The sequence below is a fragment of the Pagrus pagrus genome (genome assembly GCF_965226575.1).
Source record: "Pagrus pagrus genome assembly, chromosome: 2".
Classification (NCBI taxonomy): domain Eukaryota; kingdom Metazoa; phylum Chordata; class Actinopteri; order Spariformes; family Sparidae; genus Pagrus; species Pagrus pagrus.
In genome coordinates, this window is record NC_140186.1 from 20,054,753 (window position 1) to 20,080,751 (window position 25,999).

General features: G+C 40.5%; 1 protein-coding gene across 4 annotated transcripts in view; it reads left to right on the top strand.

Moving 5' to 3' along the window:
• Positions 1–25,999, top strand: part of LOC311272544 (alpha-1,6-mannosylglycoprotein 6-beta-N-acetylglucosaminyltransferase B-like) — a 123,558-nt gene that overhangs the window by 45,695 nt on the left and 51,864 nt on the right. For 3 of the 4 annotated variants that reach the window (XM_084379035.1, XM_084379036.1, XM_084379034.1), the window contains exons 4-8: positions 6,981–7,090; positions 10,912–10,988; positions 11,450–11,629; positions 15,764–15,928; positions 23,763–23,932. In XM_084379035.1, the coding sequence (XP_084235161.1) occupies positions 6,981–7,090; positions 10,912–10,988; positions 11,450–11,629; positions 15,764–15,928; positions 23,763–23,932 (702 nt within the window). Of the gene's footprint in view, positions 1–6,977; positions 7,091–10,911; positions 10,989–11,449; positions 11,630–15,763; positions 15,929–23,762; positions 23,933–25,999 lie in introns of all 4 variants that reach the window. The other variant, XM_084379037.1, reaches the window with a different exon arrangement.

The window sequence follows — 25,999 nt, forward strand, 5'->3', positions numbered from 1 at the left end:
GTAAAATACAGTGTGCATGATCAAAATTGCTTTATACTAAGGGTTAGTCGTGGTGCCTTAATGGCACAGGGGGATAAAAAGCACTTAGCCACTGCTGCATACCCCCAGCAGCAGTGCCTTCAGCTTGGCTAGGTGCCCCATTACCATTACATTCAACCTATTACCCACATTTGTAGCAGAGATGCAATGCTTTAGTTACTCCAAAGGCAAGGTCTAATTTCACAAGATGTTTATGTTTATTTGTTTACCCTCTCTATGCACCCCTAAGAAAATAACGATGTCTGGTTTAATCATATATGAGAGGGATTGATTTTACATCTAAAATAATTTTACATTATCTGGAAAACATTACATTTACATAAACTGTAGCTGTAAAAACCACAAAATAAGCACATCAATGTAACAGAATATGCAATTACACCGACAAAATAGGCCTTAAAATCCTGCACATAGCCTCAGCCCACTACTGGTTTGCTTGTTTACACTCTGATTCACCGGAACAAAGAATTATTTCGCTGCCACTTTTAGATCTAAAGTTAGAAAGTAGGAACTAAAAATGTGAGACTTGTAAACATGAGTTGCATTTCAAGGCTTCTCTAAAATTATGTTTGTACAAATTGAACCAAGCCATGAAATGTTTTGATGGGTTATAAACAGTAAACATCAGACTCCCCACAGAGACCAAACATCACTGAGCAAGCCAAAGAAAACTTCCTCCGAGCTCAGAGATTGGCACCCAAACTTGTGCGACAACAACTTCACCTTTCTTTGTGTACTTCTTAAATGAGTTCTCCTTGAAAGTTGTTCTCTTCGACAGCAACGTTCTGTGAACAATACAAAATAAAATTCAGAACACACTGCGAAAAAAAAATAAATCCATTTTATTACAGTACAGTGTTGTTTGGTTTGAACTGAATGGATCTTTGGACCGTAGCAGCTATTATAGCTGGAGTGAAAGTTTTGATTCAGGAAGAAGAATGAAAGGAGTATTGACTAAAGAAACTGCGGTGGGCACTTATAGACACACAGACACACACTTATTGTCTTGATGAGATTCCTTTAATGGCTCCCTGCTGAAGGAGGAAAATAAAATGTCTTTAATGAGTGTGTGTTTAAATGTGTCATGCATGTGTGTGTCTGTGAACTGGTTCATTTGAGGTAATACTTGTTAAAGCTAGTCTGGGCATGAGACCAGGGCACAGACCTCTGGCTAAGGACATAGCCTGCAGGATTAATGGTCACACACACACACACACACACACACACACACACACACACACACACACACACTACAGGGATGACCTAAGTCTCTCTTTAGTTCGATGATTTTCATTCCATCACTCGTTTCTGCTCATTTCCTGCCTCCATCTCTCCATCTCCTCATAACCTTTACTCTCTCTGCCTTTCCTTTCTTGGCCTCTGTCCCTTTGTACTAAAATTTCGTACCAAGCTCTCTTTTCCTCTCGCACTCACACATACACACAGGGTGAGTGAGTGTGTGAAAAAAAGGTAGTCGTGTATGAGTGACGCGGTAAAGTGTGATTTTTGCCAACGGGGATAGGAGCAAATGGGAAGAGAGAGCTTTATAAAAACATATCCTAAATCCAGGCCAGTCAGGCACGCATTCACAGAAAGACACACACACACACACACACACACACACACACACACACACACAGGGTGGGAGTCTCATCTTCGTGTGAGCTTCATTGGTGCTGACACACTCCCGTGTAGCAGGGAATGGGACTTGATGTCTGAGGCCCCAGCCTGCGATTCGCCCACAGGGCGGCCACTCGTTAGAGCAGAAAACGGAGGGAGAATAACGAGGGAGGGAGAGAGGGACAGCGACAGCAAAGAGCCTGAGAAAATGAGGGAGGGAGATGAACGAGGAGGAAAGGACGCGCAGTTGATTCACTCCGTTTCACTGTGCAGCGGATGAGAGGGGAGATTGGTAAGTCTCCCCTCAGGCGTACGCTCTCTGAAGATCACTGCTCTGGCTTGGCTTTACCTATTTCTCCCCCCTTAAGCACCCATCTAAGCTCCGTCAGTAACAACCTTTATCCCAGGAGGCTTTCTTTTCCACAGCACTCAAGTCAATGTCATACTGCAGCTTTGCTGGAAGTAGCCAGCAAAGGGGACACTTAAATTCTTCTTGCACTTCATTTTTCTTCATTTCTGTTGCTCTGTGCATAGATCAGCAGGAGAAATAAACAATGCTGTTCAAACCTAATTCTCTGTGCCACTGTATGAGGGATGCACTGATAGTTTGGTCAAACATCGGTATCGACCGTTATAGCCTTGTTGACTACTATTGGCCTGTCAGGGGAATAAGATGAAATTCCCCGATAGCTGTGGCAAATGTTTATCTGATTTGTGTGCTGGCACATTTATGAGCGATTGACTCATACGTTTGTCAGGCTATGTAAGTAAGTGCTGAAAAGATCTCATAATTGAGTAGGTAGTTGTATCACAGCCTGAAAAGGCTTTCGAAGCAGTTACTTTTCAAAAAATAATCTTTTTCATGTTCAAGAAGTTAATATTAAAGGTTGTTTCATAAATGTGTTTCATTGAATTTGTACTCTTTCAAAGATAGTATAACTATATATAGTATAGTATAGTAAAACATCTGTTTCAGCATCAGATATTGTACAAATTGTTATTTGTTTTGTTGTTGATATTTTAACACCCTCACAAGGGGTGGAATAAGTAAGGACGCACCCCAAAACAAATGGACATCAGCCATCAAACAAACCAACAAGCTGACATTCTCACACCATGTCGTGCAATTCTTGCTCTGGACAGCTACTGTTGATGAGATACTGCCAGAACTGTCCTCTTCCCTTAAGAAGATGAGCCTATTAGATAGCGAGGGAGGGAGGGAGAAAATTGAGGAGAACATGAGAACACATTGTATACTTAGAAAAATCTCCCTCTAGATGTCATTGATTTTCTCTGTCTGTTTCTTCTTTACACAGTGTTCCACTTCTGCTTGGCATCTGTCAGTGGATTTCCTCCCGCCGTTTCTTCTCCCCCTATACTTTCCTCCGTTTTGTCTTCTCTTTGCTCTTCCTCATTTCTGTTTTGTTTCGCCCATTTGTAAAAGAGCCAACTGTCTACATTCATCAAAAGGAAGGAAGTTTGCAAGTAGCGCACAACAGTGGGCCATCAAATATGCATATCTCTGTATTCTTTGATCATAATTATCATCTAATGTTTTAGTCAAGCTGTTTTGTTGGCTTCCACACGAAGGGGCCCAGGATCTCTTAATTTTATCATTTCTCTCTCTTAACACAAAGGTCCCCCTGGTACTCCGGGTTTGTTTGCTTTAGATGGTTGATCTTCTCTTCATTTTCTATTTGCTTTTATTCCAGTCTTTCCTTGACTCTACCACTGTATGTTTTTCTTTGTGTTCTTGCCCTCTTTAGATCCTATTCTGCAATACTCTCCCCTCTTTTTTTCAGCCTTTCATCCATTCCCTGCCCCAGTCTGTCCTTCTATGACTCTCTTCTTTTCTCCTCCTGTGTGTGTTCATCTCTTGGGAGAGTTCACATTGTAGCAGGCATTAGAGGTGAGATTAGAAGGTCAGGTCTTATAGAGGCCAACCTGCACAGTCACAGCCAAGCCCCCCAAAGAGAGCTTTACAGTAACAGGGGTTACTCAGCTTACCGAGAAAAGGTTTTGTCCTTCAGGCCAAATACCTGGCAACTTTTTATAAGATGGGTACTGTGGCAGCTGTAATCCTCTAGAGCAACTTTTGTCTAATGCTCCGTGTAACAATATAAATGTTTTAATATAATTTTATAGCCTAATAAAATGCTGGATCTCATTATAAAACAATATTAGGTAATAGCTTTCACTAACGTGAACGCTGTATTCACCTCACTGAAATTAGAGTTAGTTTTGTCATATGCTTTTATTCAGATAATATTTTCTGCTAAATAATCAAACTGATGGAAATGAAAACATTCACATTTTTCCAACACATTGGTGGTGCAGAATGGAAGGTGCAACTATGCGGATGAGTGTGAAGCAACAGGGATGTTGATCAGCACCCTTAAGTCTGAGGCCATACTACTCTGCTGGAAAACAATGACTTGTTCCCCTTAGGGTTTGAAGAGATTCACTACCCCAAATCAGATTAGTGATCAGACTGTCATAGTGATCCGTGAGCTGATCCTCAAGAAAAAGCTCTTGAGGGTTACTTGTCCATCTATTCCAACCTTCACCTATGTTCATAAGCTAGGGGTAATGGCTTGAATAATGAGATCATAGATAGAAACTCCCCAAATGATCTATCTCTATCTTAGCAGGGCGGGGCTTACTCTCTGAGATTTGGTGAGAACTTCACATATACAGACGAACTCTGAGTAAACGTGTAGATGCTTCTGTTTGAAGAAGGTTTATTACGGGGGTTTGGACTTGTCCTGCCCCATCTCTGTGGAGGTATTCTCGGCATATTCAACTGGGAGGAGACCACATAGCAGGCCGAGAACTTGCTGGAGGGATAATGTATTCCGATTGGCCTAGGAACGCCTTGGGATCTCCCAGGAAGAGCTCAAGGACATTGATTAGGGAGACAGATGAATGAGCTACCTTACAACAGCTGTCAAGCACAGATAAGTGTGAAAAATTGATGGATGGAGCTATGGCAAGCATGGCTGAGAAGAACTTTATTTGTCCCCAAACGGTAATTGTTTTCACAGCAGTGAAACAGAAACACAGACATTTCAATACATGTATTTGGCTGATGACCTTATGCAAAGCAAGTAGCAAATGTATGGGCACAAACCAAAATTGCAAGAATCATGCAAAGTATATCAGCTGAAGTGAAATAGTTAAAAACAATAAGAGCAAGAGAATTTTTGTTGTTGTTGTTTTGTTACTTGTTTTCATGGGCCAAGATGCTGTCTGAAAAGACGAGTTTTCATTTGTAGAGTTTCTGCAGTCCTGATATCAGCAGGGAGCTCATTCCATCATTGTTCAGCCCGGACAGCAAACAGTCGTGATTTTGTTGAGCAGTAGGAGGGCTGTCTTTGTAGTGATGGAGTAGCAAGTCATTTGACAGGAGAGGAATTTAGTGTAGGGGCTGGCTTGTGTGGTTTGAATCTGTCCTGGATGAAGGGTGGGCCTGAGCCGTTTGCAGCGTGGTACCAGCGAGTTGAATCGGATTTGAGCAGCCACCAATACCCGTTGCAGGGTTGAGAGGAGCTGTGTAGTGTGGGAGAGCCTGCTGGCATATGCAAGCACAGTAGTCTAGGCGCGAGACAAGACAAGAGCCTGGACCAGAACCTGTGCTGTCTCCTGGGTGAGGAACAGACATTTCCTTCTGATGTTGTGGTGCGTGAATCTGCAGGAGCATCTTGTCCCAGCAATATTGGCAAAGGACTGTGTCACACCTAGTTTCCTTACAGCCTGAGCCAGGGACACCACAGAGTTATGACTTCCCTGGAAGGAGGAGCAGCTCGGTGTGATCTTGTCAAGATTGAGCTTCAGGTGGTGTGTAAACATCCACTGCAAGATGTCAGCCTGTGCGCTGCCACATGGGTTTCAGACCGGGGAAAAGACAAAATGACATTAAAAAAACATCATATAAAGACTAGATAGACATTCTGAGTTACAGAAGTTAAAACTAATTTAAATTATGATTTAAATAACATTTTGAAAACGTAGATCTTGAATGAGAACTTGTGATCATGTCACTTATTCCACAAAAAGTTTGTTTGTTTTTGTTTATTTATTGAAAGATTGCATTCCCTTCTGTCTGTTAGTTTTTGCTAATGGAAGTCTTAATAAATAAAAGTCCAACCCTAAATTATTTACGTAATATACGCCACACATTCAGAGATGTATTTCTACATATGTATAAGCTTTATTTTATGCAAATTAAAAACTGAAAGTAACATCAGCTTTACATTTCTGCAGATTGTCTAATATTTTGGAGGAAGCTGTTGCCCCTGAAATACACATGCACTAAACAATAATGGCTTCTCTCTTTTAGTAAACATATTAAACAGACCGGAAAAACACTTAGTGATGCTTTCAAGTGACTTCTTGTGACTTTTATGGCTGCCTCCTTTTTTATTTTAGCTAATTTTCATACAGCTGCTGTTGGAATGTATTTATTTAAGTAGCTTTGCATTCCATCCCCTACACACAAACACAATCAATAGTTATGATCATCACCTCTGATGTGTTTTTATGGTGCATTTATGCCTCTGGGTTTAATGAGGGTTAATACCATCTGCTGATTAGACAATACAGAGAGACAGGAAGACGCATGCACACGCGCAAGCTCACTCACAGAACGTGCACTGACATCAAGTCATTTAAATGGACATAATGGGCACAGCAGTATGAGAATATGTGGTTACACAGGCTTGGCTTTGCATGATATGCAATCATGCAGTCAGATGCTTTGGAAATATGCAGAACTACAGTACAATGAGCACACAAACCGATGCAAACACATTCACACAACAACAACACACACATTTCCCACACATCCTATTATGTAAACGGGAAGTCTCTCACTCTACAGAGGAAGTGGTATTAACAGCACAGGTCTTTTTCTATTTCACGCTCCAACCAAGTGTCTAACAATTTGCATCTCCCACCAACACTTCTACATCTGTTGAGATGTAAAACGGGAGGGAGGGGAAGAAAGAATGAGACAGAATAAAAGTTGAAACAGGAATTGGACAGAAACGGGGAATAACTGAAGACGGGGGGACTAGCCCATGGCGGAAGTGAAGGAGGAGATAGGGAAAGGACTGAGGAGGAGATGATACCATGGGTACTGGTGTGGGATTAGTGGTTCTACTTGATGCAGAGGTGCATGCTTTTTGTGCAAGGTACTTTGATTTAAATTGAGTTTACATTGTGTGAAAACAGTGTGAAGGCTCCTCTTATTTCTGTGTGCCTTTATCGCTTCTTCTTCACTTTACATTTATGTGTTGTTGTTGCTGTTGTTGTGTGTGCAGGTTTCAACCAGCCAGCCTGGTGGAGAGGATCCAGGCTATAGCCCAGAACGTTTCCAACATGGCCATCAGGGTGGAGCAGATACTGCAAAACAGTATGGTGCAAGGAAGAGGTACAGCACTAATCATCATCATCATCATCATCATCAGTGTGAAATGCTTTTAACCTCTTGTTTTACTTTACTTTATGTGATGAGAAAATAAGTGATTGATGTCATGAGTACATGGCTCTGGGAGACTTATTAAGTTACAAGAACAGTAGATAAGTACACTATCTACTGTACAGTATCCACACAACATCAAGCAATCATATCCTATTAGGGCTAGGCGCTATGGACCATAATTCATATCTCCATATTTTTGGGCCTAATGGCGATTCACATTATACAGTATATCTTTGTAGTGGGCTAAATGTTCAGTTGTAAGTCAGAGCCCAGTTGAGACCCCACTTTTCTTAAAATAAAATGCAAAGACGGGGTTTCACCTCACACAATCAAACACACCGACCTTCATCTCACACAATCAAGCAGCTCTGTCTCACACATAAGCAGCATAATGATGTATTGCATGGGTGCTACTGCAGTGATTTCATTCATGGGGCAGACAGATTTTTGTGTAGCACTTGCCTACGTTTGTCACACTGTAGACTAATTAAAGGACTGATTAAAAAAAAAAGAAGCGCAGCACGCTGTGTTGCAGGACAACTTGTGAGTGGAGAAACGCAAACTGGCATGGCTTTACAGAATAAAGGGGTTATGTAGCCCATTATCACATTATATCGATATAAATGGTATTGTCTCAAACTATATCTCATTTGAAGAAATATCGATATACCTTAAAAATCGATGTACTGCCCAGCCCAATTCAGTTCAATCCTCCTATGTCAAACATGTACTCTGTGAGAGTACACTGACATTGATATGCTATTGAACCCCTGTGCAACCTGTTTGTTACACTACATTGCATTTGTTTGGCAGATGCTTATGGCTTATGATAAATAGTTTATTGATTAACTAACTTACTGGAAGGGGAAATAGGTTTGGATTGTGGTCATAAAATCAAACATACACAATAAAACCAATCAAAGACATTCACAACACATGGCAGACACCCAAGTTTAAATTAATTTTTGCATTGTTTAGCTAAAACCAAAGAGCCATGAATCACCTACCTGCATTGGAAGCTGGAGTTCAGAGTGAAGGACATGATTCGGATCTGAAACTTTTTTCATTTTTCTGGTTTGAACCATGTACTGTATTATGTTATGCCGATGATTATATTACATTGGATGGGTTCTAACCATTAGAGAACGGGTGTGGGGAGAGAAAAGAGAGAGAAAAGATGCATTTAGTGAGATTCTTCAGTGATGTTCAACTGGAAGTGCAGCTGGACTCTTGCACAGCTGTCAGCTTGTGTTGGAGCTTCATTTGCTGCTGATATTAACAAGGGAACAAAACAGAATACAAACCACATCTTCAGACTCACACATGCAGAGCAGAGAGACACAGTCACAGACTTGTTTAAATGAGGAAATGTAGCTGATTTTCCAGCTGATAAAAAACTCTTCTGGCGGTCTGTATCGTCAAAAACACAGGTGAGTGTTTCAAGAAACCATAGAAAACAATACTGATGCTATGTGTGACGACAGCAGTAAAATTAGAAATAGGTTATCAAAAACATCAATCCAAAATCTAAAAATTGAGGTCTGAGAGTTCCAGAGCATCTTGTGGATACTTTGCTGCATTTTCTCTTGCTTTGGCTTTAGCTTTAAGGCAAAACCAGGAAGAATTCTTTCATAAGACAGAAGACAGATTTTATTTTTAGAAAAGTAGGAAGACAAATGTGAGTAATCAAGTCATCTGGGAAGCACTGTTGTGCATGCGGTACACTGTGGTCATCTCTGTATATCTCATCTTCGCTTTATTGCTTCCATCCAACCCTGTTGTTTTCTGTTGTCTGACTCTTGCACATTTTTAATCAGAACCTAAATAACACTAAGCTTGTGACAACTCTGTACGCGCACACACATACTCATACACACACATAATAAAACCATTATAATCATTTTTTCGTACTCTCTTCTCTCACTTTTTCTCTTGAGGGTAATTGCCCAATTCTTTACAAGAGAATAAATGAGCGTTACATCTCCTTTTGTTTTTCCCTGCTGCATCTGCAGGGACGATGGCACACGCCAGAATGAAAACACTGCTGCTTCCTCTAATCACAGATGAATTGAAACACTGCCGGCAGACTTTATTATCATACGGCTCAGTGGCAGTTTATTTATCTCGTGGTCAGGCATGTGCGAGAGGGAATGATGGGGGAATGAGAGAAAGAGGGCGTGATTAGAATTTCCTTCCCCTCAAGCACCGACGAAGCTTTTATGTTCTGTCTTGCAGGGACAGGAGTCAAGTTTTTATCTAGTTAGCTGACCACATTGGTAATTGTTCCTACAGTGGCCGCTATTGTAATCATATTTGTAAGCAACGTGTGTCTCTGCGTGTGTGTTCACAGTCGATGGAGAAGAGAAGCCCCGGGGAAGACTTATGTGGAGAAATGTCTCTTTTTCATTAGGCAAATGGAAACAGACGCAACCTAGAGAGAAGGCAAATTTGTTGGGTCCAGAGAGAAAAGGAGGGAGAGAAGAAGGGAGGGGGAGAGTTTGAAAGACGGAGAAAAAATGAGATACTGAAGCTGCATTGCTTCTATAGTCAGACGGTATCATTCCAGTTCTCTCTCTATCTGTCACTCTCTGCCCATCTTTCCCTCACATCAGCAGCACGGAGGCAGTTAACTAAGTCAGTGGAGCAATTAATACAGTGAGTGTAGCCTAAGTGAGCAGACATACTCGCTAGCGTAACCCTAGGACTGTTGGCAGCAGTGGGAGACAGGCTGTGCTGCTTTGTCAGAGCCCAGTGAATAGTTTAGTGTGCACTGCAGTGGAGCCGATACGGTGTGATGATGCAAAGGGGAAACCACAGGGATTTATGGGTACCGACGGCACACACACGGCACAAGCTGGAAGCGATGATGTTAATGATGAGAGAGAAAGTGAATATTACTGTAAAATGTCCACAGGCAAGTGGAGAAAAGCTTTTAATGTGAGGTCTGGAGGGGTGAGCCTCTGGGTCAGGCGAGGTCATGTCTGCAGTCATTTTGTGAAAATTATTAGATTTAAGAAATAAGACTTTTGAGAGTCTTTGCCATGCACCATATGCTGCTAAATGAGCTGAGAGATATTATTACGCTGGTTGATTGCTATTGGAATAGTTTTCTTCACTGGAGGATAAATATTCATATTAAAGCCATCTGATTTAAGTGAGTTAAGCTAGCGGGCCTGTAGACTAATGAAGCAGTGACTGTGGGTAATGCAAAGGCATGCAACTTGACTTTTACTCACAAGAAGCATATATTGTCAATGCCTGTACCTTTACCTTTTCATATAGTTATATATGATATGAATATTTCCTTATTAAAATATCTAAAAATGACTAGACCTTTGTTGTATCTTTTGTTGAGTTGTGTACTAACATTTCCCAAATCTTTCCAAATGTTCAAGCCCTGAAAAATCCACAAGTTTACTCAAGTTTACTCATAACCTCGTCTGTCAACGTGTGTCCCTGAGTCATTTTAACAGATTTTCATTCAGCAGTGGTGGTTGCTTAAAAATGACAACAACTCCTATATGTTACTCACGTCTTCTGAGACCCCTAGAGGCAGAAATTACATACTGTATATTTAATTTGACCTTGTTTTAGCCATTTATTTTTCCTTTATTGCTCCATCCTAGCTCTCTTTGATGATTTGAGTTGTATGAATTTGGCTTGATATTTCAAAATGGGAGTGGATCAAAGTGTGTTGCTCGCCAGCCTACAGGAAATACATTTACGCTCTATAACTGAGGGTAAAATTACGTTCAATTTTGTCTTTTCAGTAATGAGAGATGGGACGTCAAGCCAGTGTGAAGTACCAAGAGACCCCCGCTTTCCAGAGTGTCCAGGGAAAGTAGATGTGAGTGTATCAATCAGCTGGTTTAATTTTAGATATGATGGTACAGCAGGTTTTCTTTTTTTAGTGACGCGTTGCATCAGTAATAGCTGAAATTGCAATGGTAATTTTCATTTGCTTCTTTAAAATCTCTATCGCATTGGTGCAAGACATTACATGTTGTGATGTGGAAAGATTCATTAGAGACAAGCTATGCTAAGTTCAAGGTAATTACAGCAAAAAAGCCTGATGTAGTGCTTCAATTAAATGTATTTAGTCGTGTTCCTGATTTATGAGTTTCCTTGCAGCCCAGTAGCAGGTAACCTGCTTATAGCCCTTGAGTTAAGGAACTATTGCGACAAAAAATCATTCATAATCCCTTCTGACCTGCTATTTTTAGTTTTTCCATGTGCTGATATGATTTTGTTGATACATGATTGTACATAAATTGCCCTTAATGTATTTGGTCTCTGTATTCCAACCAGTGGATGCGTGCACGCTGGACATCAGACCCTTGCTATGCCTTCTACGGTGTCGACGGATCAGACTGCTCCTTTCTCATCTACCTGAGTGAGGTGGAGTGGTTCTGCCCCCCACTGGCCTGGAGGAACCACAGCAGCCCTCCAACCCAGTATGTGCAGCAGGCAAAGCCCCCCAAAAGACAGGTTAGGGGATCACTCACAAACATGCATGGCAACAAAAAAGACTTTAAACGCTACAATAGACAGGGCTGCAGACAAATTTTTTTCACCACTATCCTGCAACCGTCCTGTAAAAACAAATACATAAATAACTGTCAGGAAGTGAATGTAAACCATCCCAAAATCTAAATGTTGTTTCTTTACTTTGTTATAACCATCTATAGTTGTTAGTAGTAGATTGTATTCTAAGTACTTACTGTATACAGCAGGCATCTGCTGCACATCAGCTGCTAACAGCGAACTAGCTCTTACTCATTTTACACAGATTAGGTGTTCACGATGTAGCATTATCAGGGAAAAGATAGGGTGCATCCCCCATCGTTAGCGAGTTTACTGCTTGCTTTCAGATTTTAAAGCGTCGTATTTTGAGAGCCAGTCATTGATAGCAACTAGCGCTGACACAGTCTGGCTGTACAAGACTATAACTATAGTAATGACATGGAAAGACATGCCCTGTTTATAGTTCCTCTGTTTGTCATTTGCAAAGTGATAGTTACAGTTATACATACTAATACATACTTGTTGTCCCTGTGGCGCCTGTGGAAAGATCTCTGTTCCTCCCAAGGACATATCGTCCCTGGTTCGACGGGACGCCGTTAGTCTCCAGCCCTGACTATGGACATACATACAGTGGGTGAAAGTGTAAACTGTGCATGCTTGCAATGCACCACGAAAGAAGCAACCAATATACTACTTACTGTCGATACAAACATAAACATGACTTAACTAAATATGCCTACAGCAGTTATGTCATGATCTCTTTAAAGTATTAAGATCATTCATTAGTTAATTATTTTAACATACAAAGGTCACCAAGTATTTTTAAATCATAAATGACTTAATTTTGAAAACAACCATCTCAACAGTATGTATAGACCAAAAGGTACAACAGAGGTGAAGTCCTTCTCTCTGTGATGAGAGAGAGCAGATGCAGTGTGTGGGAGTATCTTCTGACTCAGTCTGAGTATACAAACCAAGTAATATATTTTTCAACCTTTTCAGCCTGGGAAAATTATTATTAATTAATTATTAAATTATTGTCTACAATTAGGATAGCACTAAAAAGGCTTTGCCAACAAAGACATTTCTTACAGCGGTGAGTTTGACACCACTGAATTGATGAAGCAGTGTACATTATACTCAGAGGACATAATACAGATGACATTAAATCTGTTTCCAGGAGAGCTGAGGACCTTTACCTGCTGCTTTATGAACACAATATTAGTTTGTCCATTTGAAGCCAATACTTTCACAGGTTACTCACCTTCCAAGGTAATACTACTCATTGCTCACAACCGAGGGGTTTAACACTCAGCTTTAGATTTTCAGTTCATATAAATAAAAGACACCTGCAGATCTGCTCTATTGTCTGTTGCTTAAAAAAGCCCCCATCTGACCTCCTAAAAGGCCACTAGCTTGTTCTGAGTGTGCTCAGTGCACCGAGACTATGTGGAAATACTACAGTGGTACAAATTAATGGGAGATCAGGGCAACACTTTCTTTGGCATTTCACAAAAAAATGTGAAGGTCGACATGAGGGCCAAAGAATGCAGCTTATTATAAGGAATGGACTTCGCTTTATCACCCTCTTCACATTTGTTTCATTTAGCTGTCATATATTTAAGAAAGACTGTTACTGCAGTACTATCCCCTTTGGACATTTTTTCCTTTTCATTTTTGGTAGGAAAAATATGCAGTTTTTTGTTTGTAGTGTGAAAAAAAAGAAAATAATGATTCTTATCTCATGACATGAATAAAACATGTTACTGACATGCACATCATTGCCCTTCACATAAACTCTTCATTGTTAAGCTTTGTCGTGCTGTTTGCACCTAAATAAACATCTATTCACTAGTCAGTGACCTTAAGTGTAAATTGCTTGCCTCAATATTTAATGTTTTTGAGAAAAATGAAAACTAAAATGTTCAGGCCAGTAATGGATGGAGAGTAGAGGGAGTAGAAAAGAAGAAACAATTTTATTTTTATTCAGCTGCTTGAATTGGTCAATAAGAGGCGGTTGTGTTATAATTACAGTTTTTACAGAACAAAAATAACATAAAAAATATGTTTCTCACTCTTCATATTTTCAGTTTGAAACAGGCTTTTATAATGACAAAGACAGAAAATTAAAAATGAACAGACAGGAGTGATTAATGTTGGAGTGCTGACGGTCCTTTTGCTTTAAAGAGGCTGTGCAGTAATAGGAGTGTGAGCAGTTTGTCCCCATTCATACACAATAGTTAACCTTCATCTGACCCTCTTCACTCCACTAATTAAAACAGGTCTGACCCCCCTCATCATTATCCTCTACTGTCTAATTTTCTCACTGACTTTGAGGTCATGGAGCAGTGAAAACTTTAATACTTCATTTCCATACACAAACATTTCCAAGACAAACAATTACACACCAACATAGTGTGAGCAGCTTGTCGTGTCATCCCCACAAAAGCATACTTTCTTGCTTCAGAATGCTGACACAACTTGTGACATGGATTCATTCATGAATAAAGTTGTGAAAGTCTTTCACAGTTCCTCTTGATGACTATTGTAAAGGAACAGTAAAATCTTCCACTGCTTTTTTTTTGTATTTATTTTTTTATTTTTTTATTAAATTACCTTTACATAAAAATTAACTACTTCGTTCCTCACAGTAGTGGCACAATGCAGGTGAAAGTGCCCTCTGGGAAAAGCTTTTGCAATGATAATAAGGTCTCTAAATTTGGATGTTCACCAAATGAAAAAGGAAAGTCTTCGCTGCACACACATACTAGCTACGTATATAGTCACAGTGGCTTGGTCAGCCTTTTACAGTGTTTGTTTGGGAGCACAAAGCAATCATAGACGTTTAAAATCGTCATTAAAGTGATGTGTGTGCACTATATTTTTGTGTGTATGGTTTCACCTTGCCTTTTACGTCTTTATTTGTGGCAACAGAACTGAAGTAAAGGAGAATGTCAGTGTAAATGAAGACCGATATCTCCATCTTACCTTCTGAACCAAAATTACTAAACTGTGGATTACAGTATTCCTCTATCTTGCGCACAGACAGCGTTGAGCCAAGGTTGTTCTCAGAGGAGCAAAGTCTGGATTGTTTAGAGCATTAGCTGCTGATATAAATTCTCTCCATACTTTTCTTTGACAAGCGAAACAAAAGCCAGCCTCGAAATAGTAAAACTAATTCACACGATTCTCTTTTGAGACACGGTTTTTCGTGAAATACTTCTCTCAAACATTTGCGTTGACAAGACTAATAATGCATCATACATAATGGTTTATTCTTTTAAAATTCTTCCAGCAATTGTTTTCCTGTCTTTGCAGAGAATACAGAATTACCATCACACACAAGAAAAAGATCTGCATGCACAAGTTACATTAGCTGATGTAACATTCTTAGCAATTTGTACAGCGTATCATTCATTCATGAAAATCTACATTAGCAACTTCATCAAGTGAGTACTGCTAACACTGTTATTATTGCTTATCCCACGTAGCTAACGCTAAAGCATGGAAAGTGCCGCCTTGCGTCAGTTATTATGCCATTGTTACTTACCCTGGTTACACCAGTATTCACTCATAATCGCTTCCCCAGTAACCTCCCCAGGAACGTTGAGGATAGAAGGCTGCTGGTTGAAGATGTTACAGTTTGGTTGAGCAGAAACTGAGGTTTCACGGAAAAAAGACCAACTCTTACTTCAGCAGACCACAGGGGGACAGGTAAAATGATCTGTGATCTCCACTCTGTGAAAGTCAGAGGATCAACAAAGTTTAAAATAGCCCACAAATATCTACTGCACCAAGTCACATGGAAATGTAGTTATCAACACATTTCACTCTGATCAAAAAACCTGTCGGTGGTGCAAGAGGAAAAGTCAACTGCTCGCCAAAGACAGTAGTATTTTATCCACTGGGCACCAGAGAGATCTGTATCAAAATTGATGAGAATCCATCGAATAGTTGTTGAGATATTTCCAAAGTGATGGACCCGCTCACGCTGACACCCACATTTCTGGTCAAATGCAACATTTTAAATGACTATTCTCGCACTTTTTCTTCACTTTTTCCATTTCTCCTTTTACTTTCCATCCATTCCCTTTCCAGGCTGCCTTCCGCACAGACCTCACTGTACTGCTGGACCAGGTTGGGACAGGAAAGGAGTCCCTTAGCTTCATGAAGCGCAGAATTCGCCGCCTAGCACAGCAGTGGGCAACGGCTGCCAACCACCTGGATGCCAAGCTGGAGCAACGGTGGAGGGACCAGAAGAAGGTGAAAGACAGAGAATGTTGGCTGGTGTTTGTTTCTTGTGACTGTAATCAAGTGCTGTAATAACCTTTTTTTAGATTGATAGATAGACAGGTAGACGGATAGACGGATAGTTAACTGTATTAATCCCCGAGAGGAAATTAGGTCATAGCAGCGGGTACATTCAAATGCAAGTACAATCAAAATGGGCAAATATAGAAACAATAAAATACTATATACAATAAAATGTTTAGGTAGCTATAAAATAAAATAAGAGGTAGTAAGTAAAATAGAATAAAATAAAATAAAATAGTGAGGTATAAAATAAAAGAGGAACATAAGGTGCGAGAGGATAAGGTGCAGTATTTACAGTAATAATAATTTAAAGTGCATTATTTGTGTGTTATGGAGTGAGCGTTATAAAGTCTGACCGCACCAGGTAGGAATGATTTCCTGTGCAGTTGCTTTAGGCAGCGGGGTTGAATGAGTCTGTGGCTGAAGCTGCTCTTAAGCTTGTCCAGAGTTTTGTGGAGGGGGTGAGAGACATTGTCCATGATAGCCAGCAGTTTTGCCAGCATCCTGTCCTCCGCCACCTCCTCCAGGGTGACAAGCTTAGAGCCAACAGCAGACTTTCAGTCTTTGACTTTATTCAGACTGTTAGCGTCCTTTGCTTTGATGCCTGCACCCCAGGACACCAGGCAAAATGCAAAGTGTAGCTGAGAAAAATTTGGCAATAACAGACATATCAAAAGCTTAAATGTTGTTAAGAGTGTTAAGGTGCACAACCATGGTAGTCTGTCTAAAAAGGTGGGGGGGGATTTGTGCATCAAATTGATGTACAAATGATTTTACTACAAAACGGGTTAGCTTTTGATTCAAAGATTTTAGGCATGACTGCCTACCAAATAAGTATTTGTGCATAAAAAGGCTCTTTCAGAAGCCTCTCGAGGGTTCTCAGTTTGAATGATGGCAAGAGAAAAATGATAGAGGAGGTAATGATAGGTTGTCATCCATCGCTTGCTGTCTACATTCTTCTTCTGTAATTGGTGTGTAACTGTCTTTCAAAAAAAGCTCAATAATGTAAAATAAGAATTTACTGCCGTGTCGCAGTGTTAAATTGTTAAGCCTCATTTTGTTTGGCACTGAAGCGGCACAGTATCGTCTTGGCTAGTTCCCGCTTGTAGCCATGCGCGCCAAGGGCTTAGTGTGAGAGAAAGGAAGAAAGAGATGTGAGGATGGATGAGGGAGAAGAAATGAAAGGGAGAAAAGAGGTAAGAAACGATGATGATGAATGATTGGGATTATGATGAAATGCCAAGCAGTACCAGCGCCAGAGGGAGAAGAATGAGATGAGTAAGGAAGGACATGAGGTGGATGGATGGTAGTGGAGAGGGTACAGTAGAATATGGATTAGGAAAGGATTGATGGCGGTTGAGAGGGGGAGGCATCGCTGAGACAAGCGAGCAACAAAGACCAGAAGGCCAAGGTGTCATTAAAAACTGGTTAATGATACAAAACTTTTCAATTTCAAGGCTTACTTTTCCAAATGTCAAGCAAAGCGATATGTAATTAAAACCTTGCGAGTCTTAGAAACTTTCTTTGCTGTATGTAACCTTTCGCTACACCACATTTTCGGTTTTGTCAGGCCTCCTTACCTTTTACATTTCTCACCCTGCTCTGCGTAGACTCATAATCTTTTAGTTAAGACCATAATGATAAATGAATGAGTTAATGTGAGAAGGCAGATTGAGCACACAGTCTGTTTCTTTCCCCCAAAATGTTTCTCTCTGCCCCCATCACTCTCTAAAATAAGTTAACCAGGGTGGAAATAGTCCTCTGTCACTGAGATTGATGTTGTCCTTTCTTGTAGTGCACTGAGGGGATTTGTTAGCCTCTATCGTGGCTCTCTGGCTGCTTTAACCACCTATATACCTTAAAACATGCTGTCTCAACAGCAGATGCCCTGGTGTTTGGTAAGAGTTCGCCTTGGCTGTCAAAAGGTGTTCATCATAATAATTAGAAAAGGACGTAAACATGTGTGTGTGTTTTTTTTTTTGCCTAATTGGATGTCATTGCAATTAAAGCAAAAGGCAGAATCTCATACAATTTATTTAGAAATTAAAGGAGATATATTATGATCATTTTTAAGTTTATTATTTATTTTGGATTACCACTAGAAAGGTTTACATTCTTTAGCGTGCAAAAAACCCATCGGTGGTCTCATGCACTGTATTCTCACTCTGTCTGAAATGCTCTGTTTTAGCTCCTGTTTCTGTAAGGTCCCCCCTCCTGATTACCCAGTCTGCTCTGATTGGTCAGTTCACACATGCCTGACCCAGCACCGCTAACAACTACTATTAACTATGCTAAAACAATTTTTTGTGCCAAACTAGCCATTAGGCATAAATTATGCAAATGTCTGACATGGTAAAGTAGTGTGATGTCATAAAGTCAGAAGCAGTGTTTTCTGTGGGAGAGAGACTCTTCTTTGGTTCAGACTTTGACATTAACTTTCATGATCTTTTACATACACAAGAACAACCAGTAAACTAAAAGAAAGGACAAAACAAAAGAGTATGGTAGAACTCCTTTAAATCTCCTTCTGCAGCAGTCAAATTTACCATTTGTTGACATTACCCCACTCCCTGAGAGGAAGATTCGTTTTCTTGAAAAGCTTAAAATGAAGACTGACTTTAACATTGAGAAGGAGAACGCTTGTTTGATTTTAATTAACTCTGACTTTAAAAAAAAGAAAAAACATTGTTCGATGTGAATTAACTGTGTTCTTGCACTCGTCTAACCTTTGTCTTTGAAAAATCCCTCCTTTCCAATAGCAATTTTAGCATTCTGCTTGAGTATGCAGTCTTTACAATTCCGATGGGGCTCTGTTGGTTTAGTTCTGTTTCCTTGTTTGGCTTTCGCTTTGATTGTAAGCAGAGTGGATGTTTACTCAGAAAAAGAATAAATTAAAAGAGCACAGAGGTGAGGATGGAGGTAGAAGGATGAAAAGGAGCGAGAGAGAATGAGGGAGAAAAACACGATTATTCTCTGACTGTCAGCGGCAGACACAAGGACAGGACCTGAGAGTCGAGGCAGAAGAGATTTTCTACAGTGAAATGTATTGAAGAGATAGCCGTTTGAGAGATTTTATATGCAGTGTCCCGCAGTGAGTGATGAAGTAGAAGCCTGCCTTAGATATTCTAAGAAACCTTTTTTTTTGTGACTAATCTGCCCATTTCCTCTGTGCTGGTGGAGTTCAGAAAGAATACAATCAACCTTTTGCTGCACTTCCCTTTCAAAGCTGTTAGACATTTGAAAGCTCATCTTTTTTTGGGGGGGGTGCCGTTATCAAACTTAATGAAAAGCCCGGGTCAACCCATTCAGCCATTATAACGTAGCTGATGGAACATTTTGTGTATAACAAATTGCTGTTCTCTTTTAGCTAGACATCAAAGGAGACACATGCGGCTAAGCTGTGTTATAATGGAAAGGTTTTGAAGAGACGATAGCACAGATCCAAAAGCACTGACCTTATCCTGTTAACCTGCCGCAGTGAATTCACTGCCTGTCTGGTGTTAGCTTAAGTGTTTCAGCAAGTCAGTTTGTGTGCATCTGTGGCTACTTGGTGTGTGTTGAGCATGCACATTTTGTGTGTTTGTCAGCATATGCCAAACTGTTAATTCCCCTTCTCCCTGTGTCTGCCCTCTTGAGCGTTAATTGACCTCTGACTGATGGAGTGCAGACAGTGTTGGAGACTAATTGGTTATGGAAGGTGAGGAGGTGGGTGCAGGGAGGGGGTAGGGAAAAGTTAAAGTTAGGAGATAAAGAGGAGGGGGGAGAAAAGGGAGACGTGAGGAGAAATAAAGAGGGAGGAAGTGTATTCTGTATAGGCGCGAAAGGAGGATGATGGAGAAGGTGAAAGTAAGGGTAGAGTAGTGATGGTTGGCAGTGCCAGCTTGTGTTGCCACCCGTGGCCTTCCATCGGACAGCTGCGACCTTCATAAGGGCCATGGTGCATGAGCAAACAGGGTCACACACTCACGCATGCATACATGCAAGATCTCGCACCAGCAGATGCTGAGATAAGAATTAGCATTCTTCTTTCGTTAGCCTGTTAGTGACGAGTGGAGCCGAGGAGAGCAATGGAGTGGTACCACATACTTGAGTGCCACTTGTACTCTCCTACTCTCATTTGAAAGCACCAAAGACTTTCCAAGGATTTTACCAAGACACACAGTTGTATTACATGAAACACCTGTACATGAAAGACAATGAATTTCCTTTACCCCAGTTATATAATCACAGAAAAGAAGATTTGAGTGGGTGGTTCAGGAACACACGCACTGGCAGACGGGCGTTGTAAAGGTGAGCTATCGTTCACTTTGTCTCGGCCGGTATTGCAGGACTTTGTGTTCGAACCCCGTGGGACATTAACAGTAGAGAGTAGCTTCAGATCCTTTTGGAGAATCCCCTGAGCCTCCACACTGAACACACACAAACATCCACACACACTGAGTTCATTGATGTATGTCAGTGTGAAACAAATGCGCGCAAACAAACAAAATTTAAAATCCATCAGCGCACACACACACACTCAGACACACACACACCATCTGGGAGTAGCATAAGTCCACTGTATAAAGAGCTCCACTCTCTCGTGTGTGATTAGATTCCTGGGGGATGCACCCGGCCGTGATACAGGAGATTATGAGGAAGCACAGCTTTAGCTTTCGACTTTCCATTGTATGGCTTTTTTTTCGCCCGTTCAGCTACATTTTCAAGTAAATGCGTGAGTGTGTGTGTTGGCGGTGATCTCCACGGTAAAACAGAGTGAGAACCACCCACCCTAGTTCCTTTCCCCTTTCTATTCTAGCTATTGATTCTTATTCTGTGATATAAAGGTTTTTTCTCTAACGTTGTCCTGATATGTATCACTGAACTCCACTCTAATTCTGGGATTGTCTCCTCAGCAGTCCAGATGGGTGCAAGTTGCCCGGTTTTGTAAAGCACCCTTACCTCACTCTCTATCAACTTGTGTCTGTGTGGATGCCAGTTTTATAGAAACCAATCCACAGTTATTCAGCTCTGCTGCCACTGTGTGATATCTCTCGTATTTATTTAGCAGCGCTCCTGTGCTGCTGGCAGTACGTGAAACTTGTCTCCTTCTGTCTCCATTTCTGCGCGGTTGCCAGTGTTTGTGTGATAAACCCTCACCAGCACCACAACAGCCACCCAGCCAAGAGAATGAATAGTATTGGCGCCATGAATTCTCGCTCTTGCCATCTGCCACCCAAACTGTAATTAAATTTCACTTATCTTTTTTTATGAAGCAGAAGTTAATAGAGCAGGCTTATTAAATCAGGGGATTTTTCACGCCAGCTGGAGTGTCACTGGAGCTTGACTCTGCCGCATACACACCATTGTCCAATGTTTTACACACATTTTGGACATCAGTGGAACAACTTAAGCAGTTGTACTTGTTGTATACAGCTCTACTACAAAATACTAAAAAAAAAAAATTCCCATCACTTTACCACACACTTTAAGTCATTAAATCAGATAACCTGACTAATATTTCTTTTTCTTTCTCTCTTTCTCCCATACAGACATAATTAAGAATGCAAAAATCAATTCATAATCCTCTTTAGGACCATAAACTGTAGGATGTGTAGGAATGTATATTAGTGCAATGTAGCTAATGTGTTGTGATGGAGAGGGGAAGGGAGTGCCCACTTCTAAAAAGCTCTTTGATATTTTTAATCATTACCTCTGCAGTCCAAAGCTGTGAAGGTACAGACATAGGACGCACATGCACTTACATACAGTCAGAGAGATGGAGACATATCAAGCAATCACAGATGAAACCTCCTGTTAAACTCCACACAGCTGGCCTTAAGCTCATTATGTTTGTTGCATGGAGGTGTTCATGCTGCGTTAGTTAATCAGGATTACTCAGCAGAGCAGCGTTTGGACATGGCTGTGTCTAATCCGCTGTGAAAGGCAATGTGTTGCTCATTTCTTGGTGGGTTGCACTGATTATGCAGTGGCGAGGTGGACACGCATGACGGGACTGTATCCTGTAAGTGCAAAGTTGTATAATAGCGCGACATATTAACTATGATAATTCCCGCACACGTGTTTTATGATTTTTTTTTTAAAACAAAAGGTGATTTCGCCATCGGATGCAAAAGAATTAGGGGCAGCAGTAATCTGTATAGGCATATGGTGCATATGAAATGAGTTGGACAGAAAAGTCCATAATGATGGATTTCTACATGTGCATGCTGTTTCATTGGACCATGAGGGGATAAGTCGTCGGGGATTTCAAAGAATTACTTTTCAGTTTCCATAATTTTCTTTTGGAAGAGTCTGAAATTCTAATGATTTTAATCCTCAAACTCATTAAAACAGTTTGCACTGCAGCAGCTTAACTTTCAAGGAGCTTAACTTTACACAGTACACACACATGTATAAATAGTATAATGTAAATCAGATTAAATTATATACACATTAAACGTTTTGTGCATATATAAGTTACCGCTTCACCAGCAAGACATCTAGGATCATGTAAGATATGTTATTTTAATAGATGTACAGTATATTGTGCTGAAGAGTGGATGGACGTTTTTCAAGCTTCTTATCTAACAGGACACATACACTTTTTAAATAGAACTAATGATGTTTTGAGTAATTCTCCATTTAAACTACGAGTTCAGACCTGCCACTCTGCAAAATGTGAAATTGTGAAACAGAGTTAACAAACAAAGTACGGCCTACTTAGCAGCAGGACCTTGTTAATAATTAGTATATTGTATTGGGGGAGCTTTCTTAATGATAGTAAATGATTTATTAAATGACGAGGAAATTACTCAGAACTTATTCATAACGTAACTAACTTATTCATGCCTTTTTTAACCTTTGAACTTGACCTCATAAAGGCATAATTACTGTTTTTTTTACAACTGGAAGACATATTTCAAAAGAAGTCAGACCAAGCAAGAAACTCACACAATGAGGCGATTGGAGGTAACTTTTACCGAACCATCAGTGGTATACATTTATCACAGGTCAGTTTATAGACCAACTTCTTTGTTCAACATATGATTAACGTAAATTAGGGCTGCATGATATTGGAAAAAACTGATATTGCGATATTTTGAATACATTGCGATATGAAAGAAAACAAGACTTTCCACTAAGTAAAGTGCACTATTTGAAAAGAATTGGTGAATCTAGAGTGATGGGAGTGATTTTGTAGGGGAGTGCATATAATCAAACAACCAAAGTAGGCCCTGCTTTATTTGATAAATTGATCAAGAATGATCAATGAATGCTCTCTGTAAATGCAGAGCTCACAAGCAACAAACTCCCATGAATCCTTAAATCGGACTGAATTATGTATTATTAGACGGACTTCTCGTGAAGATTAGTCACGTAAATTGAGAACCAATGTGAGTTTTGCTTTTGTATCAAGCAGCAAAAGAGCGGTAGCATGACATGTTAGAGTTTGCTTTTCTTGACATTATTGCACATGTACACATTTTGGTGTACATGCTTTAGTTGCGTGCACACACAGTTGTTCATTTCATTTTCATTTTTTTTTCACTTTTTGTTTTACTTCTAAAAAAAATGCTTTACATAATCTGGCTGCTTATGAGTTTTGTCCCATTGGACTTCACTGTAGCAATGTCACCCCGTTCCCGGATCTCATTAATAACAGCCTACATTGTTTTCATTGCTAATAGAAACGCTGGCCAAAACTGTCATAAACTGTTCTTTTCAAGTGGAGCTATGTTGTGCAGCTTCTTTGCAGACTTATTTCAACTCTTTGTCACAACGTGTCCCTGTCCTCCTTCAGATCCTGGTCCATGTGGGCTTTCTGACGGAAGAGTCTGGAGATGTTTTCAGCCCCAAAGTGCTGAAGGGGGGTCCTCTGGGAGAGATGGTCCAGTGGGCTGACATCCTCACTGCCCTCCATGTTTTGGGACATAACCTCAAAATCTCCATGTCTGTAAAGGAGCTGCAGGGGTAAGTTATTGTCTGCAAAAGCTACTGAACGCTGAATGAAATGTTTTACTTGTTACTGGCAGTGGGATTTGAGCATGTGATGATGCATCTGTTGACCCCATGTGTCATCCATCAAACCAACACTCAGTTCATCATCTCCTTCAGTGAACTTTCAATGTTCTTAGCTTGACTGTGAAAGCTGCAAATACCAGCTGTCTTAAGAATGTAAAGCAGCAGCAGGAGTGGTTAAACTGCTGAAGATCAAGGAGCTAGTGCCACAGCTGTAAACCAGAATGAACCTCTGTCTCAACTGGTATTAAGAAAAGCCAGTAGGTGACATTTCTCCAGGTGACAGGCTACATTACATCGATATAGGGATGATCCAGACAAGGAAACATGTTTGCTTTGAAAGGTTATTGATCAGCAGGGTTGAAGTTGTAAGTAAACAGTTTGATTACTTGAACCAGAGTCTGGCCCTTTGCAACATCTACATATTGTATTTACTGTATAATTCACTTTCACGATTGTCATCCTGTCACAGCCGTATTTACCATGTTTATTAGGAGGGATACAAAATGACCCCCAATGACAGCTGTGACAACAAACCGATAACCTTTTACAATCCTCCTGTTATGATAGTGTTCTCTTGTACTCCCACATATTGTACTGTATTCAAAATGTGGAAGAGGGCATTATGCTCTAATCACACCCCATTCCCACGTAACCTGCAGATTAGGTATGAGGGCCCAAGGTCCTGTTGATTTAATTGTCGCTGTATTGATCTCCTATCAGCGCACTTTACGGCTTCCTGTCAGTGACTGCGTTGGTGTGTGTGTTTTTATCCCCTGCGTCAGCACGCTTACATGTTTCTGCTGACGGATACAGCTGTACAGCCCACACACACACACACACACACACACACAGACGGGTGGATGGATGTAAATCTACCCTGTTGGGAAAGATCCCTCAGGCTCGTTCTGTCCAGTCAGTGCAATATCTACTTCATGGCTGAGACTGAATAAATCACACAGGTTGTCAAGCTCCCTGAAGATGGATGGCTAATGTTGAACAGTAGAATTATGAATAGGTACGAGTTTGAGGAGACAACTGGATCGTGCTGCAGATGGGTGACGTCTTTGTTCAGCCTTGATTGGGCCAATAGTCTTTGTCTTTCTGCCATCGTTGATCACTGCGATGACACATGTACAGGGTATAGATCAATATAATGATGTCTACAGAGACCCCGCTGCACTCTTTTACACTGTGCACTGCCTGCGACAACTCCCACAAATCAGAGAAGAAGTATTGTATTGACCCCCAGCCTTTGGCAGTCATTTTGTAGACATATAAAACCTCTGCAGGGAGCAGGAGAGAGTGGGAAAATCTTGAGGCATTTTATACTTTAAAAATGAGATGGCAGGAACATCCATTTATTTATTTATTTATTTTTCTCAACATGGCAAGTTTTTCCTCACTCGAATCGAGGATCCAAGGACAGAGGATGTCGCTCACTGTACAGATTGTAAAGCCCATTGAGGCAATGTGATTGTGATTTTGTGCTATATAAATACAATTGTTTTGATTTGATCCACAAGGCTAAGTTCAGTTGTCGGACCTGAAATGGACGGCAGAATTTTTTTTTAATGTGTTCATCAAACTGCAGTGTCTCAGAACCACAATTTAAAAACTGGTTACTCTCACAACCCGGGATGTGATATTTTTTTTCTTTGTCTTTTAGGCGACTGTGCAGTGTAATCCAACATACCGGCGTGAAGAATTATTTGGTTCACCTTTCCCACATGAAATAGCTTTGGAAGGAAAAATAGCTTTTAGCCTTGGAAACTGCGTTTGAATTCTGACTCAGTTCCTTTAAAAACACTGGTGTGAGAAGAACTTCACCTCTTGATGTCAATCTTTCCACATGGTTTGCTGCAGGAAAGTGGAACAGAGAAGGGTTATGCAGCGTGTCCAATTGTTCTTTGTTGATGTGACACTTCTTTCTTCTCGCACCTTTCATTTCCCTCAAACCCTGACTTCAGAAAGACAAAAAAAATGTAATGTTAAGGTTGAACTGAGGTGATAATGCAG